This window comes from Lithobates pipiens, unplaced genomic scaffold, assembly GCF_037356315.1.
Source record: "Lithobates pipiens isolate NorthernLeopardFrog02 unplaced genomic scaffold, aLitPip1_a1.2 Scaffold_8, whole genome shotgun sequence".
Classification (NCBI taxonomy): domain Eukaryota; kingdom Metazoa; phylum Chordata; class Amphibia; order Anura; family Ranidae; genus Lithobates; species Lithobates pipiens.
In genome coordinates, this window is record NW_027507903.1 from 481,930,768 (window position 1) to 481,948,164 (window position 17,397).

Genomic DNA, 17,397 nt, shown 5'->3' on the forward strand with positions numbered 1-17,397 from the left:
CCCATGGGGGCGCACAGTGTGGCGATCACGCCGTGTTACTAGAACATGGCATGACCCCGATCTCTGTAAAGAGCCAATGATGCGGCTCTTTAACCATGTGATCATCTGTGTCCAATCACAGTCGGTTCAATGTAAATGTGGAAGTGCCAGTAATCAGCTCTTCACGCCTCACAATAACAGAGTGCGTGGCGAGCCCATCAGCGGCATCTGCTCGCAGCGGACACCAGGACAGGGAATCATGGCCCTGATTACAGTAAAGCAACAGCAGTGCCCATAAGTTCCACCAATCAGTACCTGCTCATCAGTGCTGCTCATCAGTGCCCATAAGTGCAGTATATTAGTGCTTCCTCATCAGTGCCACCTAATCAGTGCACTTAGGTGCCACCTATATCACTGCAGCCTCATCAGCGCACATAAGTAAAGGAGAAAAATTACAGAAACTAAGAAAACTTTTATTTTTTTCGGTCTTATTTATTTTAATTTTTTTTTTGTAAAAACTAAAAAACACAGCAGTGATTAAATACCACCAAAAGAAAGCTCTATTTGTGTGAAGAAAATGATAAAAAATTATTGCCAGCAGCTATAACACCAGGAGAACACAATAGCTCAGCGGGAGGGGTACCCTCCATCACTGACCATCAATGACTGTGCTAATTGGGGAATCAAGTTGCAGGAAAGAAAATCGCACCATCTATGGTCGGCTTTAGGTGCTTCATGAGAAGAGCGGTGCAGAAACAACAGGGCCTGCAACTTATGCTGCTGAAGTAGTTTACAGCACATGAGAAGGGGGGCGCACTTTGGACTTTTCACCTTGAATACTAAAGGAGCTTTTCCCATTCATTAAAAATAGATGCTACATAAATATAAATGCTACATTTAATAGGAATTATATATATTAAATTAAAAAATAATTTTTTTTTAACCAATTCATTATTTAATGTTTAAACATTAAAAGCTCAAAACCAGATAAAAAACTTTTTTTTTTTAGCAACTGTGGGGAGAGAAGGCTGTGGCACTGGAAGGTTGACATTCCTCAATGGCAGATCATAATGGAATTTGGCTGCCTCGCCTACATCTTATGGATGATCATAAGGTGAATTCACCATCATCCTGGATTCATTTACAGGATGCGGCCAAAAAAAAATAAACATTCTCCTTGGAATTATGATGGCTGGCAGGGCAAAAAAGAGGGAGGTTGATGGAACTAGCTTTCAATGTGCAACGAGGGCCAAGCCACCCAAAGTTGATATTTCGATGTTCGGTGGATGCGTTAGAGTTAAACTCCCTGACAGGTCTTTCTACCTCTTGGGGACTCTGCTGAGTTTCGGCTCTGCACACCTGCCTTGCCCATTATGAGGGGGTTCCACCATCCCTGCTGGATTGTTTATTTTAGGTTATAGAGAATGTAATAGGAGAAGCTGGAACACACAAGGTTGTCAGAAACGCGAAAGCTCCAGGTGTACAGGTACAAAGCCAGAAATTATGTCAGGGAGGTCTCACTGTTCGATCTGCAGACATAAGAAGTCATTAGCTGGATGGGTCAGATAACTTATCAAAATGTCCATTCTCCCAAAGATTCTTTACCTCTTCAGAGTACTTCCTATAACAATTCCCTCACACTTCTTAGGCATCCTCCAAGGCAAAACCATCCAATATATCTGGAATAAACTTAGACCACGCCTACCTAAACAAACTCTATATGCTCCCAAAATAAAAGAAGGACTTGGGGTACCAGATTTTACGAAATATTATTATGCAGCACAATTTGCCCAATTGACAAAATATGATGCCACTAAATAAATACCTTTATGGGTAGCATTAGAATCAGTGGACTGTGATCCCCTTTCCACTGCAAATCTCCTCTGGCTTACCCCCACTCAACGGAAATCGATCACTAATCCCTACACCAAACATAGTCTTTCCATATAGGGCAGGTTAAAAACTCTATAGTACAAATAGGGGTAGAAAATATGTTCACTTACTTTTTCAGGAAATACCAAGCCATATAGATGGACCTTGGCCCTGATTGTAGTTTATAATCCATTATTGTTTCATAATACCTTATATTATTATTTAATCATTACCCCCTTTTTAGCATTTAGCGTCTATAGTTATACCCGACTTTTGATATTATAATTGTAATTTAATTTCTATTTTGTATATTTTTTTTTTTTTTTTTTTTTTAATATGAATATTCTAACAAAATACATGATTTATTATATAATCTCTCATTATATAATATAACTTATCGTTATTTTATTAGCTCTTATTTACACAAGAAGTTTTATTGTATGATTTGACTTCATCTTGTGAAACTTGTTTTTTTACAATACTGACTTATTGTAATCTATAAAATAAAATGTTTCAACAAGAAAAAAAAGAAAAAAAAGAAGTCAGATGATGACTCAGCCTACAAGATTTTGAACATCACTTTTGGGCTGAATCTTAACAGTACACATATACAACAAGGTAGGTACATTACCGAAATGTTATAGACGCATTCCTTATCTATGTGCCCCCCAATATGAGGGAAAGTTTTTTGTACGCGTTGAATAGCTGGGCCCTATAGGAAGAGAAACGAAAATTATGTTTAGTGTATTTCATAGACATTTAAAATGCTGAACATCTGTTTTTATTTTTCATTATCATCTGCATAAAAATATCACAATATGCCACATGCTCTGATATGTGTACAGTAAATATATGCTCAACGGCCACTTTATTAGGTACACCTGTTCAATTGGTTGGTAAAATGGTAAAAAAAAAAAAAATGTTAATCAGCCAAATCACATGGCAGCAACTCAATGCATTTAGGCATCTAGACGTGGTGAAGACAACTTGCTGAAGCTCAAACAGAGCATCAGAATGGGGAAGAAAGGGGATTTAAGTGACTTTGAACGTGGCATGGTTGTTGTTGCCAGACGAGTATTTCAAAAACTGCAGATCTACTGGGATTTTAACGTACAATCATCTCTAGGGTTTAGAGAGAATGGTCCAAAAAATAGAAACTATCCAATGAGCAGCATTTGTGTGGACAAAAATGCCTTGTTGATGTCAGAGGAGAATGGGCAGAGTGGTTAGAGAGGATAGAAAAGCAACAGTAACACAAATAACTACTTGTTACAGCCAAGGTATGCAGAATACCATCTTTGAATGCACAAAACATCGAACCTTGAAGCAGATGGGCTACAGCAGCAGACGATCACACCAAGTACCACTCCTGTCAGCTAACAACAGGAAACTGAGACTACAATTGGCACAGGCTCACCAAAATTGGACAATAGAAAAATTTGAAAAATGTTGCCTGGTCTGACAAGTCTCGATTTCAGCTGTAACATTCAGATGGTAGGGTCAGAATTTGGTGTAAACAACTTGAAAGCATGGATTTATCCTGCCTTGTATCAACAGTTCAAGCTGGTGGTGTAATGGTGTGGGGGATCCACAGTCACCAGATCTCAGTCCAATAGAGCATCTTTGGGATGTGGTGGAACAGGAGACTCTCATCACGGATGTGCAGCCAACAAATCTGCAGGAACTGTGTGATGTTATCATGTCAATATAGACCAAAATCTCTGAGGAATGTACCCAACACCTTGTTGAATCTATGCCATGAAGAATGAAGGCAGTTCTGAGAGCAAAAGGGGGTCCAACCCATTACTAGTAAGGTGTACCCAATAAAGTGGCTGTATTTGGGGACATCTTCAAACACACAGCCAGCTTCCTGTCCACTTTCTCACAGAGGAACCTACCCAGTGTAGCATTTAAAGGGAGCCTCAGGACAGGCTCTATTGTGGAGTTTATCACAAGGTTAGAATTTGGGTTATAGCTTGTGTTAGGGTTATATCTGGTGTTAGTGTTAGATATAATGTTATAGCTGGTGGTAGGATTAGAGTTAAGCTGGCCATACACAGATCGGAATCCAGCAAGTTCAGCAGAAACAGGCTAAATTTCGAACCTTGTATGGCCAGGCTGGTTGTACACAACTCAATCTACTGACTTGTGTACAAGCATCATGTCAGCTTTTTCCTGATCAGTCAGTGCCGCTGTCTGTAGCCAGAAGCACTGAACAGTGTATTATGATGGCAGGAAAGTCTTCCTGCTGTCAGAATAATATTTTGAACAATTTCATGCTTAGTGGGAACAGTTTGAGAATGGCCCCTTCCTATTCCAACATGACTGTAAAGCAAAGTCCATAAAGACATGGATGAGCGAGTTTGGGGTGGAGGAACTTGACTGGCTTGCACAGAGTCCTGACCTCAACCCAACAGAACACCTTTGGGATGAATAAGAGTGGAGACTGAGAGCCAGGCCTTCTCGTCCAACATCAGTGCCTGACCTTATAAACGCGCTTCTGGAAGAATGGTCAAACATTCCCATAGACACACTCCTAAACCTTGTGGACATCATTCTCAGAACAGTTGAAGCCGTTATAGCTGTAAAGGGTGAGCCAACTCAATATAGAACCCTACGGGCTAAGACTGAGATGCCATTAAATTTCATGTAAAGGCAGGCGTCCAAATACTTTTGGTCATAGCATGTATATATTAACCAACACCTGTTCACTTCCAGTAACTTGTTTTTACTTTATTGATTACCTCTTGGAGAATGACATGCCTAGATCCTGTCTCTAATGAATCTCTGACTTTTACATTTACTCCATATTCCTTGACGTTCCATCGTGAGCTGAATTCTACAGTTAGGTTTGTCCCTTCATGCTTTATAGTAATATTTGGAAACCAACAAAACCCTGAAAAAAAAAAAAATATTGCACCTTATTAAAATCTGACACTGAGGAGTCTTCACTGGTCCAACATGACTAACTGATAAAGGGATAGCGATTTATAACCCATTGACCCGCCAGTAAATACAGTTTTTCCACTTCCTGTAAAGGGCCAAGCTATCCAAAAGTGACAATTGCAGGCTTGGGAGAAACCATAAAACAATGCCGGGAGAATTTATAAGCTTTCTTTCAGATGGTTTAACCACTTTAGCCCTGGAAGTGTTTTCCCCCTTAATGACCAGGCCATTTTTTGCAATACGGCACTGCATCACTTTAACTGCCAATTGCGTGGTCATGCAAGGCTGTACCCGAACAAAATTGACATCCTTTTTTTTTCCAGAAATAGGAGCTTTCTTTTGGTGATATCTGATCACCTCTGCGGTTTTTATTTTTTGCGTTACAGAGGGAAAAAAAGTGACAATTTTGAAAAAAAAACAACAACACTTTTTTTTTGTTATAATAAAATATCCCAATTTCTTATTTATTTTTTTAAAACAAAATTTTTCATTAATTTAGGTCAATATGTATTTTTCTACATATTTTTTGAAAAATAAATAAAATCACAATGAGCGTATATTGATTGGTTTGCACAAAAGTTATAGCGTCTACAAAATAGGGGACATATTTATGCTTTTTTTTTTTTACTAGTAATGGCGGCGATCTGTGATTTCTAGCAGAGTTGCGACATTGTGGCAGACAGATCGGACACTTCTGACACTTTTTTGGGACCACTGACATTTATACAGCGATCAGAACTAAAAACAACCACCGACTATTGTATAAATGTCACTGGCAGGGAACGGGCTAACACTAGGGGGCGATCAAGGGGTTAAGTGTGTCCTAGGAAGGTGTTTCTAACAATGGGGGAAGTGTAATGACTGGGAGTAGAGAGACATCGCTGTTTCTAATCACTAGAAACAGCAGATCTCTCTCCTCTCCCTGACAGAACAGAGATCTGTATGTTTTGCATTGACAGATCCCCCGTCCTGTCTTTCTCAGGAGCGATCGCGGGTGCCCGGCGGACATCGCAGCCGCCGGGCATGTGCATCGTGGCCCCAGGGCACGTGCATCACCTCCTATGTCACGTGGTGGGCGCATGCCTGCTAAGGCTATTTAAAGGGCTGCCGTACACCTACAGTGATTTTCCCAGGAGAGCCAACCTGCCGCCATATAACGACGGTGGCTGGTCGGCTAGTGGTTAAACCGTTTTTTCCAAAAGACAAAAAATGGTTGCTGTAACTGCTTAAAACATGTTAGCTGGAGATGGGCTTTAATTTGCTTGTCTTTCAACCAAAGTCTATTGCAAAACATGTCCCTCTAAGCCCTTGTACACACGGTCGGAGATTCCGACGGAATGTGTCCTATCGGACCGTTTTGTTGGATATTCCGACTGTGTGTGGTCTGCATCGGACTGTTTCCGTCGGAATATCCGACGGACCAAGTTTTCCGACAAAATGCTCCTATCAGACAGACATACTCCGATCATGTGTAGCCTACTCTGACGGACAAAGTGCCACACATGCTCAGATCAAATTCCTAGACCAACGCTATTGGCTACTAGCCTGAACGTAGTCCCGTCGTAACGAAATAACGGCATCACGTTATGTACAATCGGATTTTCCGACAACTTAGTCCGACCGTGTGTATGCAACATCACTTCCGGACCTCTACCGGAATTAATCCCTCGTAATTACTCCGACGGATTTGGTTGTCGGAATCTCTGACCATGTGTACAAGGGCCAAGACTCCCCTGTCCACAGGGTGACAACTCTGCTGTGCAATTTGACTGCAGAACAAACAGTGTTGTCACCCTTTTACAGGAAATGGAAAAATAACAGCTCTACTATTTAGGAGCAACAGGTAATAAAAATAGGTTCCAGGGAGAGGCAAAAGGAAATTGGCTGTCCCAATACCACAGACAGCCTGTATCATGTCATTTATATTGCCCTCACAGTAGGTCCACTTTAACTGTTAATAGTAACCAATGTTCAGGAGCCCTCCATGGCAGCCAACAGCTGAAAGGTCATCTCTTTCTATATGGACAGGAATTAGAGTTTTAGGAGTCCACTCTACTACTTTCATACCTAGATCACAGCATGTGTCTGTCTGCATCATGTCACCTTCACTACACCCTGTGAAGAGAGGAGAACCGGGTCACAAAAGGAAGGGACAACGGTGGGGGGGGGGGGGTTGAGTTAGGACTCAGAGTACAAGTCTTACCTGGCACAGTAATTTCCTGCACCCTGGCATTTTCTCTTCCTTGTCTGGGTAGGTGCTGCACGGTCACAATGTAGGTATTGCCTGGAATTACTTCAAAGTTGTTGTAGAAAAACTGCCACTGGAATGATGGAATAAATGTCAAATTACTATACAACAATGACACAGCCACAAAATACAGTACATTCAACTGCTGATCAGGGGCATGTGCCACTAAACCCCAGTAAGACATAAGGAGGGCCATAGTTCTTCTATCGTGAGATTCCTGTTATCTGCTCCTAAGAATTCAACCATTGAGAAGTCAGGTAGGGAACCTTAAACTGCCCACAAATTCAGAGGCCAAATAAAAAATATATTAAAACTTTGATTCCTCCATCCAGAAAAGCGAGGTGCCATATTCTGACTGCGGTGCGCCTCCGCTGTTAGGAAACACTGATCTGTGTTGAAGCAATGGTTCCAACATTTTTGTTGTTCTGTCGAGTGGGAACGCCCATAAATGGATCAAAATTTGACCAGTCCTAGCTGGAGCGGCCGATTTTCGATCCATCTATGGGCAGCTTTACTTCTTATTGCTGCATATTAAACATGACAGTTGTGCAGGCCTGCAAAGTGAAGTGCAACATCTACCCACAGTAGCCCTTGAGAGGTATAAGATACCACTAGTTAATTAAATTACCCACCATCTGCCCATCACACAAGACACCAAACTCTCCTACAACCCCAGAGCCTTAAGCCCCATACACATGGGCAGAATGTTGGATGACATCGGCCGGTTCACAACCGACATTCACTCCTTGTGTATGGCAGCCGGTCCGACAAAAAACTTCAGTTTTCTGGAAAACACTGTCAGAACACAAAAGCACAGTGGGGGAGATCGCTGTACTAACAGACTGTTAGTACAGCAGTTTTGACTAAAGCCATCCGTTTTTTTTCCGTTCAACCAAGTGTGTACGAAAAACGAAAGATCCGACATAAATAAATGCTTTATTTTCGTTTTCATTGTTACAACAGTTCGATATAGAATAGGAGATTCGACGTGACTCTGACAATAACAATCTGTCTATAGAACCTGTGGTCGAATGTGCCTAACCTTACCTCTATTAGTCCAAGATTATATAGAGAAAATATTCGACAGAGAAAAAAGATTTGACAGAGAGAAAAGATTCCGCAAGTTACTGTCCTAAAAAGTGTTTGGGGACCCGAGTCCTGCCCCAGGGGACATGTATCAATGCAAAATTTTTTTTTTTAAAACGGCCGTTTTTTTGGGAGCAGTTATTTTAATAATGATTAAAGTGAAACAATAAAAGTGTAATATTCCTTTAAATTTCGTAGCTGGGGGGTTGTCATAGTATGCCTGTGAAGGGGCTCATGTTTCTGGTGCTTAGAACTGTCCCTGCAGAAAGTGTCATTTATGCAGGAAAAAAAGTCCTTTAAAATCACTCGCAGCTATTATGATTTGTCGGCTCCCGTAATACAGAGAACACTCATTGAAAGTCATTGATAAAAAAATAAATAAATAAATAAATAAAAAAAGCGTGGGGGGTCCCCCAAATTCAATTACCAGGCCCTTCAGGTCTGGTATGGATATTAAGGGGAACCCTGCCTCAAATTTAAGAAAAAATTTGACGTGGGGTTCCCCCTAAATATCCATAACCAGACCCTTCAGATCTGGTATGGATATTAAGGGGAACCTCGCGTCAAATTAAAAAAAAAATTGACGTGGGGTTTCCCCTAAAAATCCATACCAGACCCTTTATCCGAGCACGCAACCTGGCAGGCCGCAGGAAAAGAGGGGGGGACGAGAGAGCGGCCCCCCCTCCCTCCTGAACCGTACCAGGCCACATGCCCTCATTGGGAGGATGCTTTGGGGGTCTGTGACCCCTCAAAGCACCTTGTCCCCATGTTGATGAGGACAAGGGCCTCATCCCCACAACCGTGGCCGGTGGTTGTGGAGGTCTGCGGGCGGGGGGCTTATCAGAATCTGGAAGCCCCCTTTAACAAGGGGACCCCCAGATCCCGCCCCCCCCCTGTTTGAAATGGTAAGGGGGTACAAAAGTACCCCTACCATTTCACAAAGAAAGTGTAAAAAATGGTTAAATAAAACAAACACACTTTTGAAAAATTCCTTTATTAAAAATAAAAAAATAAAAAAAAGATTCCAGCGGCGGTAATCCACTCTTGCTATCCAGCGACGGACGGTCATCTCTCCAGTGATGGCTCATCTCATCCAGCGCAGCGCAGCATCCTTCTTCTGTCTCCGTGGAGAAGACACTGCAAGCATTCCGGCGGCTGACGTTTCTTATATACGGAGGGCGGGGCCACCCGTCACCTGACCCCGCCCCCTCTGATGCAAGGGGAAACCCGGGGTTCCCTGTGACGTATGGGTGACCCCGCACCCCTCTGATGTAACACAGGCAGGTTTCCGTTACATCAGAGGGGGGCGGGGTCACCCATACGTCACGGGGAACCCCGGGTTTCCCCTTGCGTCAGAGGGAGGCGGGGTCAGGTGACGGGTGGCCCCGCCCTCCGTATATAAGAAACGTCAGCCGCCGGAATGCCTGCAGTGTCTCCTCCACGGAGACAGAAGGATGGATTCGCTGCGCTGGATGAGATGAGCCATCGCTGGAGAGATGACCGTCCGTCGCTGGATAGCAAGAGTGGATTACCGCCGCTGGAATCTTTTTTTTATTTATTTATTTTTAATAAAGGAATTTTTCAAAAGTGTGTTTGTTTTATTTAACCATTTTTTAAACTTTCTTTGTGAAATGGTAGGGGTACTTTTGTACCCCCTTACCATTTCAAACGGGGGGGGGGCCGGGATCTGGGGGTCCCCTTGTTAAAGGGGGCTTCCAGATTCTGATAAGCCCGCAGACCTCCACAACCACCGACCACGGTTGTGGGGATGAGGCCCTTGTCCTCATCAACATGGGGACAAGGTGCTTTGAGGGGTCACAGACCCCCAAATTATCCTCCCAATGTTGAGGGCATGTGGCCTGGTACAGTTCAGGAGGGAGGGGGGGCTGCTCTCTCGTCCCCCCCTCTTTTCCTGCGGCCTGCCAGGTTGCGTGCTCGGATAAAGGGTCTGGTATGGATTTTTAGGGGGAACCCCACATCAATTTTTTTTTAAATTTGACGCGGGGTTCCCCTTAATATCCATACCAGACCTGAAGGGTCTGGTTATGGATATTTAGGGGGAACCCCACGTCCAATTTTTTCTTAAATTTGAGGCAGGGTTCCCCTTAATATCCATACCAGACCTGAAGGGCCTGGTAATTGAATTTGGGGGACCCCCACGCTTTTTTTTAAATTTATTTATTTATTTTTTTATCAATGACTTTCAATGAGTGTTCTCTGTATTACGGGAGCCGAAAATTCATAATAGCTGCGAGTGATTTTAAAGGACTTTTTTTCCTGCATAAATGACACTTTCTGCAGGGACAGTTCTAAGCACCAGAAACATGTGCCCCTTCACAGGCATACTATAGATAACCCCCCCCCCCTACGAAATTTAAAGGAATATTACACTTTTATTGTTTCACTTTAATCATTATTAAAATCACTGCTCCCGAAAAAACTGCCGTTTTTAAAACTTTTTTTTGCATTGATACATGTCCCCTGGGGCAGGACCCGGGTCCCCAAACACTTTTTAGGACAGTAACTTGCAATTAGCCTTTAAAATTAGCACTTTAGATTTTGAACGTTGGAGTCCCATAGACTTTAATAGGGTTCTAAAGTATGCTATATACTAGCTCCGTCGAATCTTCTTTATACATTCGACAGACACCATAAGCCTTCAAAGACAGATTCGACTGTAATTCATGTGGATTTTCGGACGAATGCAATTTTTGAACGAAAAACGAAATAAATAAAAACGAATTTCGGGAGTAACTAAATAAATTAAGTTTTCGGACGAAAACGAAATTCCGAAAACGAAATATTTTACTCTGCACATGTCTACTGACCAGTAATGTGAATAACACTGATTATCTCATTACAGTGGCATCTGAAAGTGGGTGGGATATATTAGGCAGCAAGTGAACATTTTGTCCCTGAAGTTGATGTGTTGAAAGCAGAAAAAAAAAAAAAGGGAAAGCGCAAGGATTTGAGCAAATTTGACAATGGCCAAAATTGTAATGATTAGACGACTGGGTCAGAACATCTGCAAAACTGCGGCTCTTGTGGGATTGTTCTGGGTCTGCAGTTGTCAGTACCTACCAAAAGTGGTCAAAAGAAGGAAAACTGGCACACCGGCGACAGGTATTTTAGTAGATAAGGCTCACTGATGCATGCAAGGAGTGAGGGCTGTTCTATCCAGCAGAAGAGCTACTGTAGCTGAAATAGTTAATACCGGTGTCAGAACACACAGTGCTTCACAGTTTGCGGTGTATGGGGCTGTGTAGCTGGATCAGTCAGGGTGCCCATGCTCACCCGTCCACAGCTAATAGCGCCTACAATGGGTAACTGAACATTAAAAATGGACCATGGAGCAATAGAAGAATGTGGCCTGGTTTGCTAAGTTAAAAAATGGTTTCAGGAACACAACATTAAGTTCAAAGGTGTTGACTTGGCCTTCCAAATTCTCCAGATCTCAATCCAATCAAGCATCTCTATATGTGCTGGAAAAACAAGTCTGACACTTAGCCCCTGTACACACGGTCGGAGATTTCCACAACCAAATCCGTAGGATTTTGCCTGTCGGATTTTGTCCGTCGGATCTTGTCCGAAAATCCGATCTTTCAGAACATGATGACGTAATTTAGTTACGATGGGACTATATTCAGGCTAGTAGCCAATAGCTTTGATGTAGGAATTTGATCTGAGCATGCGTGGCACTTGGTCCGATAAAAATTCTCTACACATGATCGGAGTATGTCCGATCGGCCCAGTTGGTCGGGAAATATTTCCAACATGTTGGAAAATTGGGTCCGACGGATATTCCGATGGAATCAGTCCGATGCATACCACACACAGTCGGATTATCCGACGACACGGTCCGATAGGACACATTCCGACGGATTCTCCGACCATGTGTACAAGGGCTTAGAGGCCCCACCTCACAACTTACAGGATTTGACAGCTTGTTGCCAGATACCACAGCATACCTTCAGAGGTCTAGTAGAGTCCATACCATGATGAGTTATAGTGGGTGGTCATAATATGGCTGATCAGTGTATATTTCGCATGGACTTGGCTTTTAGTAGAAAAGTGCATTCATAGGTAAAAGGACATTGGAAATTAAACAGTTCTGGGTTCTTTATGGTAGAATCCCCCTCTGCCCGTATGGGGACATCACAATTAGAAATACTTAGCAGGTACATTTTAACTATGTGTTTACCTGTTTGGGTTAATTTCTCTTTAATTTGCAGATTTTTTATTTTTTTAAATCTTTTTAGAGAGTGCCCATCTACGGTTTCTCTTTGTTATCCCAAAATTCCTCAGTTTTGTATAAAGTAGCCCACTAACATTCTTTCACTTACCGGCTGCCCCTCTGGATTGTGCTGTGAGCCGAATGCGTTATTGAACTGGAATTGGACGCAGTAAGACATTTGGGTGGAGATTTTCATTACGCTGATCTCCACCCCTTGTAGCTCCACGATGCTGGCTGTGACAGATGAAAGACAGCAGAAATCACACTGAATTCTTCAAAATATAACAAATATATCAAAACTGCGCATACACATAAAGTGTAACCTTATCCATTTAAAAATAAAATAAAAATCATTAGACACATATACATGAAATTAAGGGAATGGTTGTCATTGAAACAGGAAGGTAGGGACGGAAGTAAAGATATAGCCAGAAGCTCTATCCCTTCCCCCACTCTACTATAAATGTGTGCCGTAATATTTTTGGAGTTTGAATGCTGTCTTTGGCCCCAAATCTCAGAGTCCAACATATGGCTGGCTGAGAACATTGCAACCCACCTACATCCTCTTGTAAATGCTCTCCAAAAATTACAATATGCACACTTGCCCCAAGAAAATGTGCCCAAGGAAAGGGCAAACACACGGGTCTCCTTTTAAATCCGGTTGAAAATGATTAAGTACTACTAGATCTTTCACTGATGTGTTTTTATGAAATATGGTTTTGGTGTGGAGATCTACTAGCTCTTCCAAAACCTCACCATGTCCTAAAACATACCAATATGTTTCTTGAGAGCACCCTGTATGATCTCTGATTGGTTAATAAATGTAGTAATAAGTCGAGATTTTTTCTTTTCTCCTTGCAACCAAAAAAGATTGCATGGGCTATCATGATAGCTCCCACTTTGAATCTGATTATGCAATTTCGAGGCCTCCTCTTCAAACACCTTTTGAGTCCAAACAATTCCTTCAGACAGTCAGGTATTGGCCGAAGAGCATTCCCCTAATAAAGTGCTCTGGGTGTGCATTGTGAGTGTAAAATTAATTACTTGCAGTTTGTGAAATAATTTTGTCGTAATATCATTAACTTCGTCCCTGTAGATGTACAAATCTAAAAATGTGTAAAATTTTCTTATCAAAATTTAATATATACAGCATCTCACAAAAAAGTGAGTACACCCCTCACATTTTTGTAAATATTTTATTATATCTTTTTCATGTGACATTACTGAAGAAATTACACTTTGCTACAATGTAAAGTAGTGAGTGCACAGCTTGTATAACAGTGTAAATTTGCTATCCTCTAAAAATAACTCAACACCCAGCCATTAATGTCTAAACTGCTGGCAACAAAAATTAGTACATCCCTAAGTGAAAATGTCAAAATTGGGCCCAAAGCGTCAAAATATTTTGTGTGGCCACCATTATTTTCCAGAACTGCCTTAACTCTCTTGGGCATGGAGTTCACCAGAGCTTCACATGTTGCCACTCTTCCACTCCTCCATAACATCACGGAGCTGGTGGATGTTGGAGACCTTGCGTTCCTCCACCTTCCATTTGAGGATGCCCCACAGATGTTCAATATTTAGGTCTAGAGACATGCTTGACCAGTCCATCACCTTTACCCTCAGCTTCTTTAGCAAGGCAGTGGTCATCTTAGAGTCGTGTTTGGGGTCGTTATTAGGGATGCACCGAATGGGTTTTTTGGTGCCGAACCCGATACCGTAAATGAAAAATACACTAGGTCGAAAACTGAAACCGATACTGAAACAGCACCGATACCGAAAATGACTGTTTTTAAAAAATATTTTTATACAGGAGGTGGTCAGAGACTGGGGACATGGTACAGGAGGTGGTCAGAGACTGGCGACATGGTACAGGAGGTGGTCAGAGACTGGCGACATGGTACAGGAGGTGGTCAGAGACTGGCGACATGGTACAGGAGGTGGTCAGAGACTGGCGACATGGTACAGGAGGTGGTCAGAGACTGGCGACATGGTACAGGGGGTGGTCAGATACTGGCGACATGGTACAGGAGGTGGTCAGAGACTGGCGACATGGGTTCAGGAGGTGGTCAGAGACTGCGGGCATGGTTCAGGAGGTGGTCAGAGACTGCATGCATGGTTCAGGAGGTGGTCAGAGACTGGGGACATGGTTCAGGAGGTGGTCAGAGACTGGGGACATGGTTCAGGAGGTGGTCAGAGACTGGGGACATGGTTCAGGAGGTGGTCAGAGACTGGGGACATGGTTCAGGAGGTGGTCAGAGACTGGCGACATGGTACAGGAGGTGGTCAGAGACTGGCGACATGGTACAGGAGGTAGTCAGAGACTGGCGACATGGGTTCAGGAGGTGGTCAGAGACTGGCGACATGGTACAGGAGGTGGTCAGAGACTGGTGACATGGGTTCAGGAGGTGGTCAGAAACTGCATGCATGGTTCAGGTGGTGGACAGAGACTGCATGCATGGTACAGGAGGTGGTCAGAGACTGGCGGCATGGTACAGGAGGTGGTCAGAGACTGGAGGCATTGTACAGGAGGTGGTCAGAGACTGGCGGCATGGTACAGGAGGTGGTCAGAGACTGGCGGCATGGTACAGGAGGTGGTCAGAGACTGGCGGCATGGTACAGGAGGTGGTCAGAGACTGGCGGCATGGTACAGGAGGTGGTCAGAGACTGGCGGCATGGTACAGGAGGTGGTCAGAGACTGGCGGCATGGTACAGGAGGTGGTCAGAGACTGGCGGCATGGTACAGGAGGTGGTTAGAGACTGGCGGCATGGTACAGGAGGTGGTTAGAGACTGGCGGCAGGGTACAGGAGGTGGTCAGAGACTGGCGACATGGTACAGGAGGTGGTCAGAGACTGGGGACATGGTACAGGAGGTGGTCAGCGACTGGCGACATGGTACAGGAGGTGGTCAGAGACTGGCGACATGGTACAGGAGGTGGTCAGAGACTGGCGACATGGTACAGGAGGTGGTCAGAGACTGGCAACATGGTACAGGAGGTGGTCAGAGACTGGCGACATGGGTTCAGGAGGTGGTCAGAGACTGGCGACATGGGTTCAGGAGGTGGTCAGAGACTGCGGGCATGGTTCAGGAGGTGGTCAGAGACTGGGGACATGGTTCAGGAGGTGGTCAGAGACTGGGGACATGGTTCAGGAGGTGGTCAGAGACTGGGGACATGGTTCAGGAGGTGGTCAGAGACTGCGGACATGGTACAGGAGATGGTCAGAGACTGAGGACATGGTACAGGAGATGGTCAGAGACTGCGGACATGGTACAGGAGATGGTCAGAGACTGGGGACATGGTTAGAGAGTCAGAGACTGCAAACATGATACAAGAGATCAATGCAGCCTAACCAGTGCCCGTTAGATGCAGCCAGCCAGTGTCCCCATTGCAGCCAGTGTCCCCAGTAGGGCAGCCAGTGCCCCAGTAGGGCAGCCAGTGTCCCCAGGAGTGCAGCCAGTGAAGGGAGAGGAGAGCCACCACCGCCTGTCCGGGAACTTTGATAGACAGATCACCCATCCAATCCTGGGACAGGTGATCTGTCTATCAATGTGCCTGGACGGGGGGCTGTATGTGACGGCGCACAGCAGGGAACACACAGCTATTCAAATGAAAGCTGTGATGTTCCTCACGCTGTAATCAAACAGGCGGTGGCTCTCCTCTCTTCTATGATATAGGAATCTGATAGGAGGCACCAGGGGTGTGGGCGGAGCCCCGCCCCGTCACATTTTCGGCCAAAATGTTTCAGCAGCCGAAAATTTCGGTGCAACCCTACAAACAACAATAACATACAAAGCCATTCACAACTCTGCTCCAAGCTACATCACCCATCTTGTCTCCAGATGTCACCCAAACCATCTTCGCTGCTCCTCTCAAGACCTCCTGCTCTCAAGCTCCCTTGCTTGCTCCTCCCATGCTCATCTCAAGGACTTCTCCAGAGCCTCTCCCATTCTCTGGAACTCTCTACCTCAATCTGTCCAGCTATCTCCTACTTGGGCTGCCTTTAGGCGATCCCTTAAAACTCATCCCTTCAAGGAAGCCCATCACACCTCCAACTAATCTTTTATCATTTCCATCAGCTCATCCCCCACAGTTATGACCTTCTGTACCACTTGCCCCACCCTATTAGATCATAAGCTCTTACAGTGAGTCTACAGGTATACAGTCTTGGGCATGGTGGAGATATTGGAATCTGATTGATTGTTTCTGTGATCATGTGTCTTTTATACAGATAATACAGGCTGAGAGTAGGGGCACTCCCTTTAAGAAAGTGCTCCTAATTTCAGCTAGTTACCTGTATAGAAGACACCTGGGAGGCAGAAATCTTGCCAAATGATAGGGGATCAAATATTTATTTCACTCATTAAAATGCAAATCAATTTATAATTTTTTTGAAATGCGTTTTTCTGGAAATTGTTGTTGTTATTCTGTCTCCCACTGTAAAAATAACCCTACCATTAATATTATAGACTGATAATTTCTTTGTCAGTGGGCAAACGTACAAAATCAGCAGGGGATCAAATACTTTTTTCCCTCACTATATGAGCAGGGCCCTCTTAACCCTCTTGTATTTTATTGTATTGTAACTGTACTGTCTCCCTTTTAGATTGTAAAGCACTGCGTAGACTGTTGGTGCTATATAAATCCTGTATAATAATAATAATAATAATAACAATGCACATGAAAATAACAAAGCCACTGGTCACCCTCGCAGGGGAATCACAACAAGAGAACATAGCATAATGTCTCATGCACCTGAACAATTTGTAATAGTAGATGTCAACTGGGTGACCTCACGGTGGGAGCCATAGGTCAACATAAGTTGCCCAAGTCTGAAGACCAAAATGATCATCTTACTCTAGCTGGCACCAGTTCTTTTTTTTTTTTGCTGCCTGTAGGATGATAGCTTTGAAATGGGCCTCGTCTAAACTCTCTTACTTGCAGACGGAATAACCAAACATAACACATGCAAACCGATTCCTTGATTTTTTCCGTGCCAGTCACTGTAACACTCTGTACTATTAAAAGTTGCA

General features: G+C 43.7%; 1 protein-coding gene across 1 annotated transcript in view; it reads right to left on the reverse strand.

The window, feature by feature from the left end:
* IL17RA (interleukin 17 receptor A) overlaps positions 1 to 17,397 on the reverse strand; it is a 71,800-nt gene that overhangs the window by 31,058 nt on the left and 23,345 nt on the right. Inside the window, exons 4-8 of the mRNA XM_077468873.1 lie at positions 12,475 to 12,599; positions 7,001 to 7,118; positions 6,865 to 6,912; positions 4,596 to 4,747; positions 2,483 to 2,563 (exon numbers count right to left, since the gene is read on the reverse strand). Of these exons, the coding sequence (XP_077324999.1) occupies positions 2,483 to 2,563; positions 4,596 to 4,747; positions 6,865 to 6,912; positions 7,001 to 7,118; positions 12,475 to 12,599 (524 nt within the window). The remainder of the gene's footprint in view (positions 1 to 2,482; positions 2,564 to 4,595; positions 4,748 to 6,864; positions 6,913 to 7,000; positions 7,119 to 12,474; positions 12,600 to 17,397) is intronic.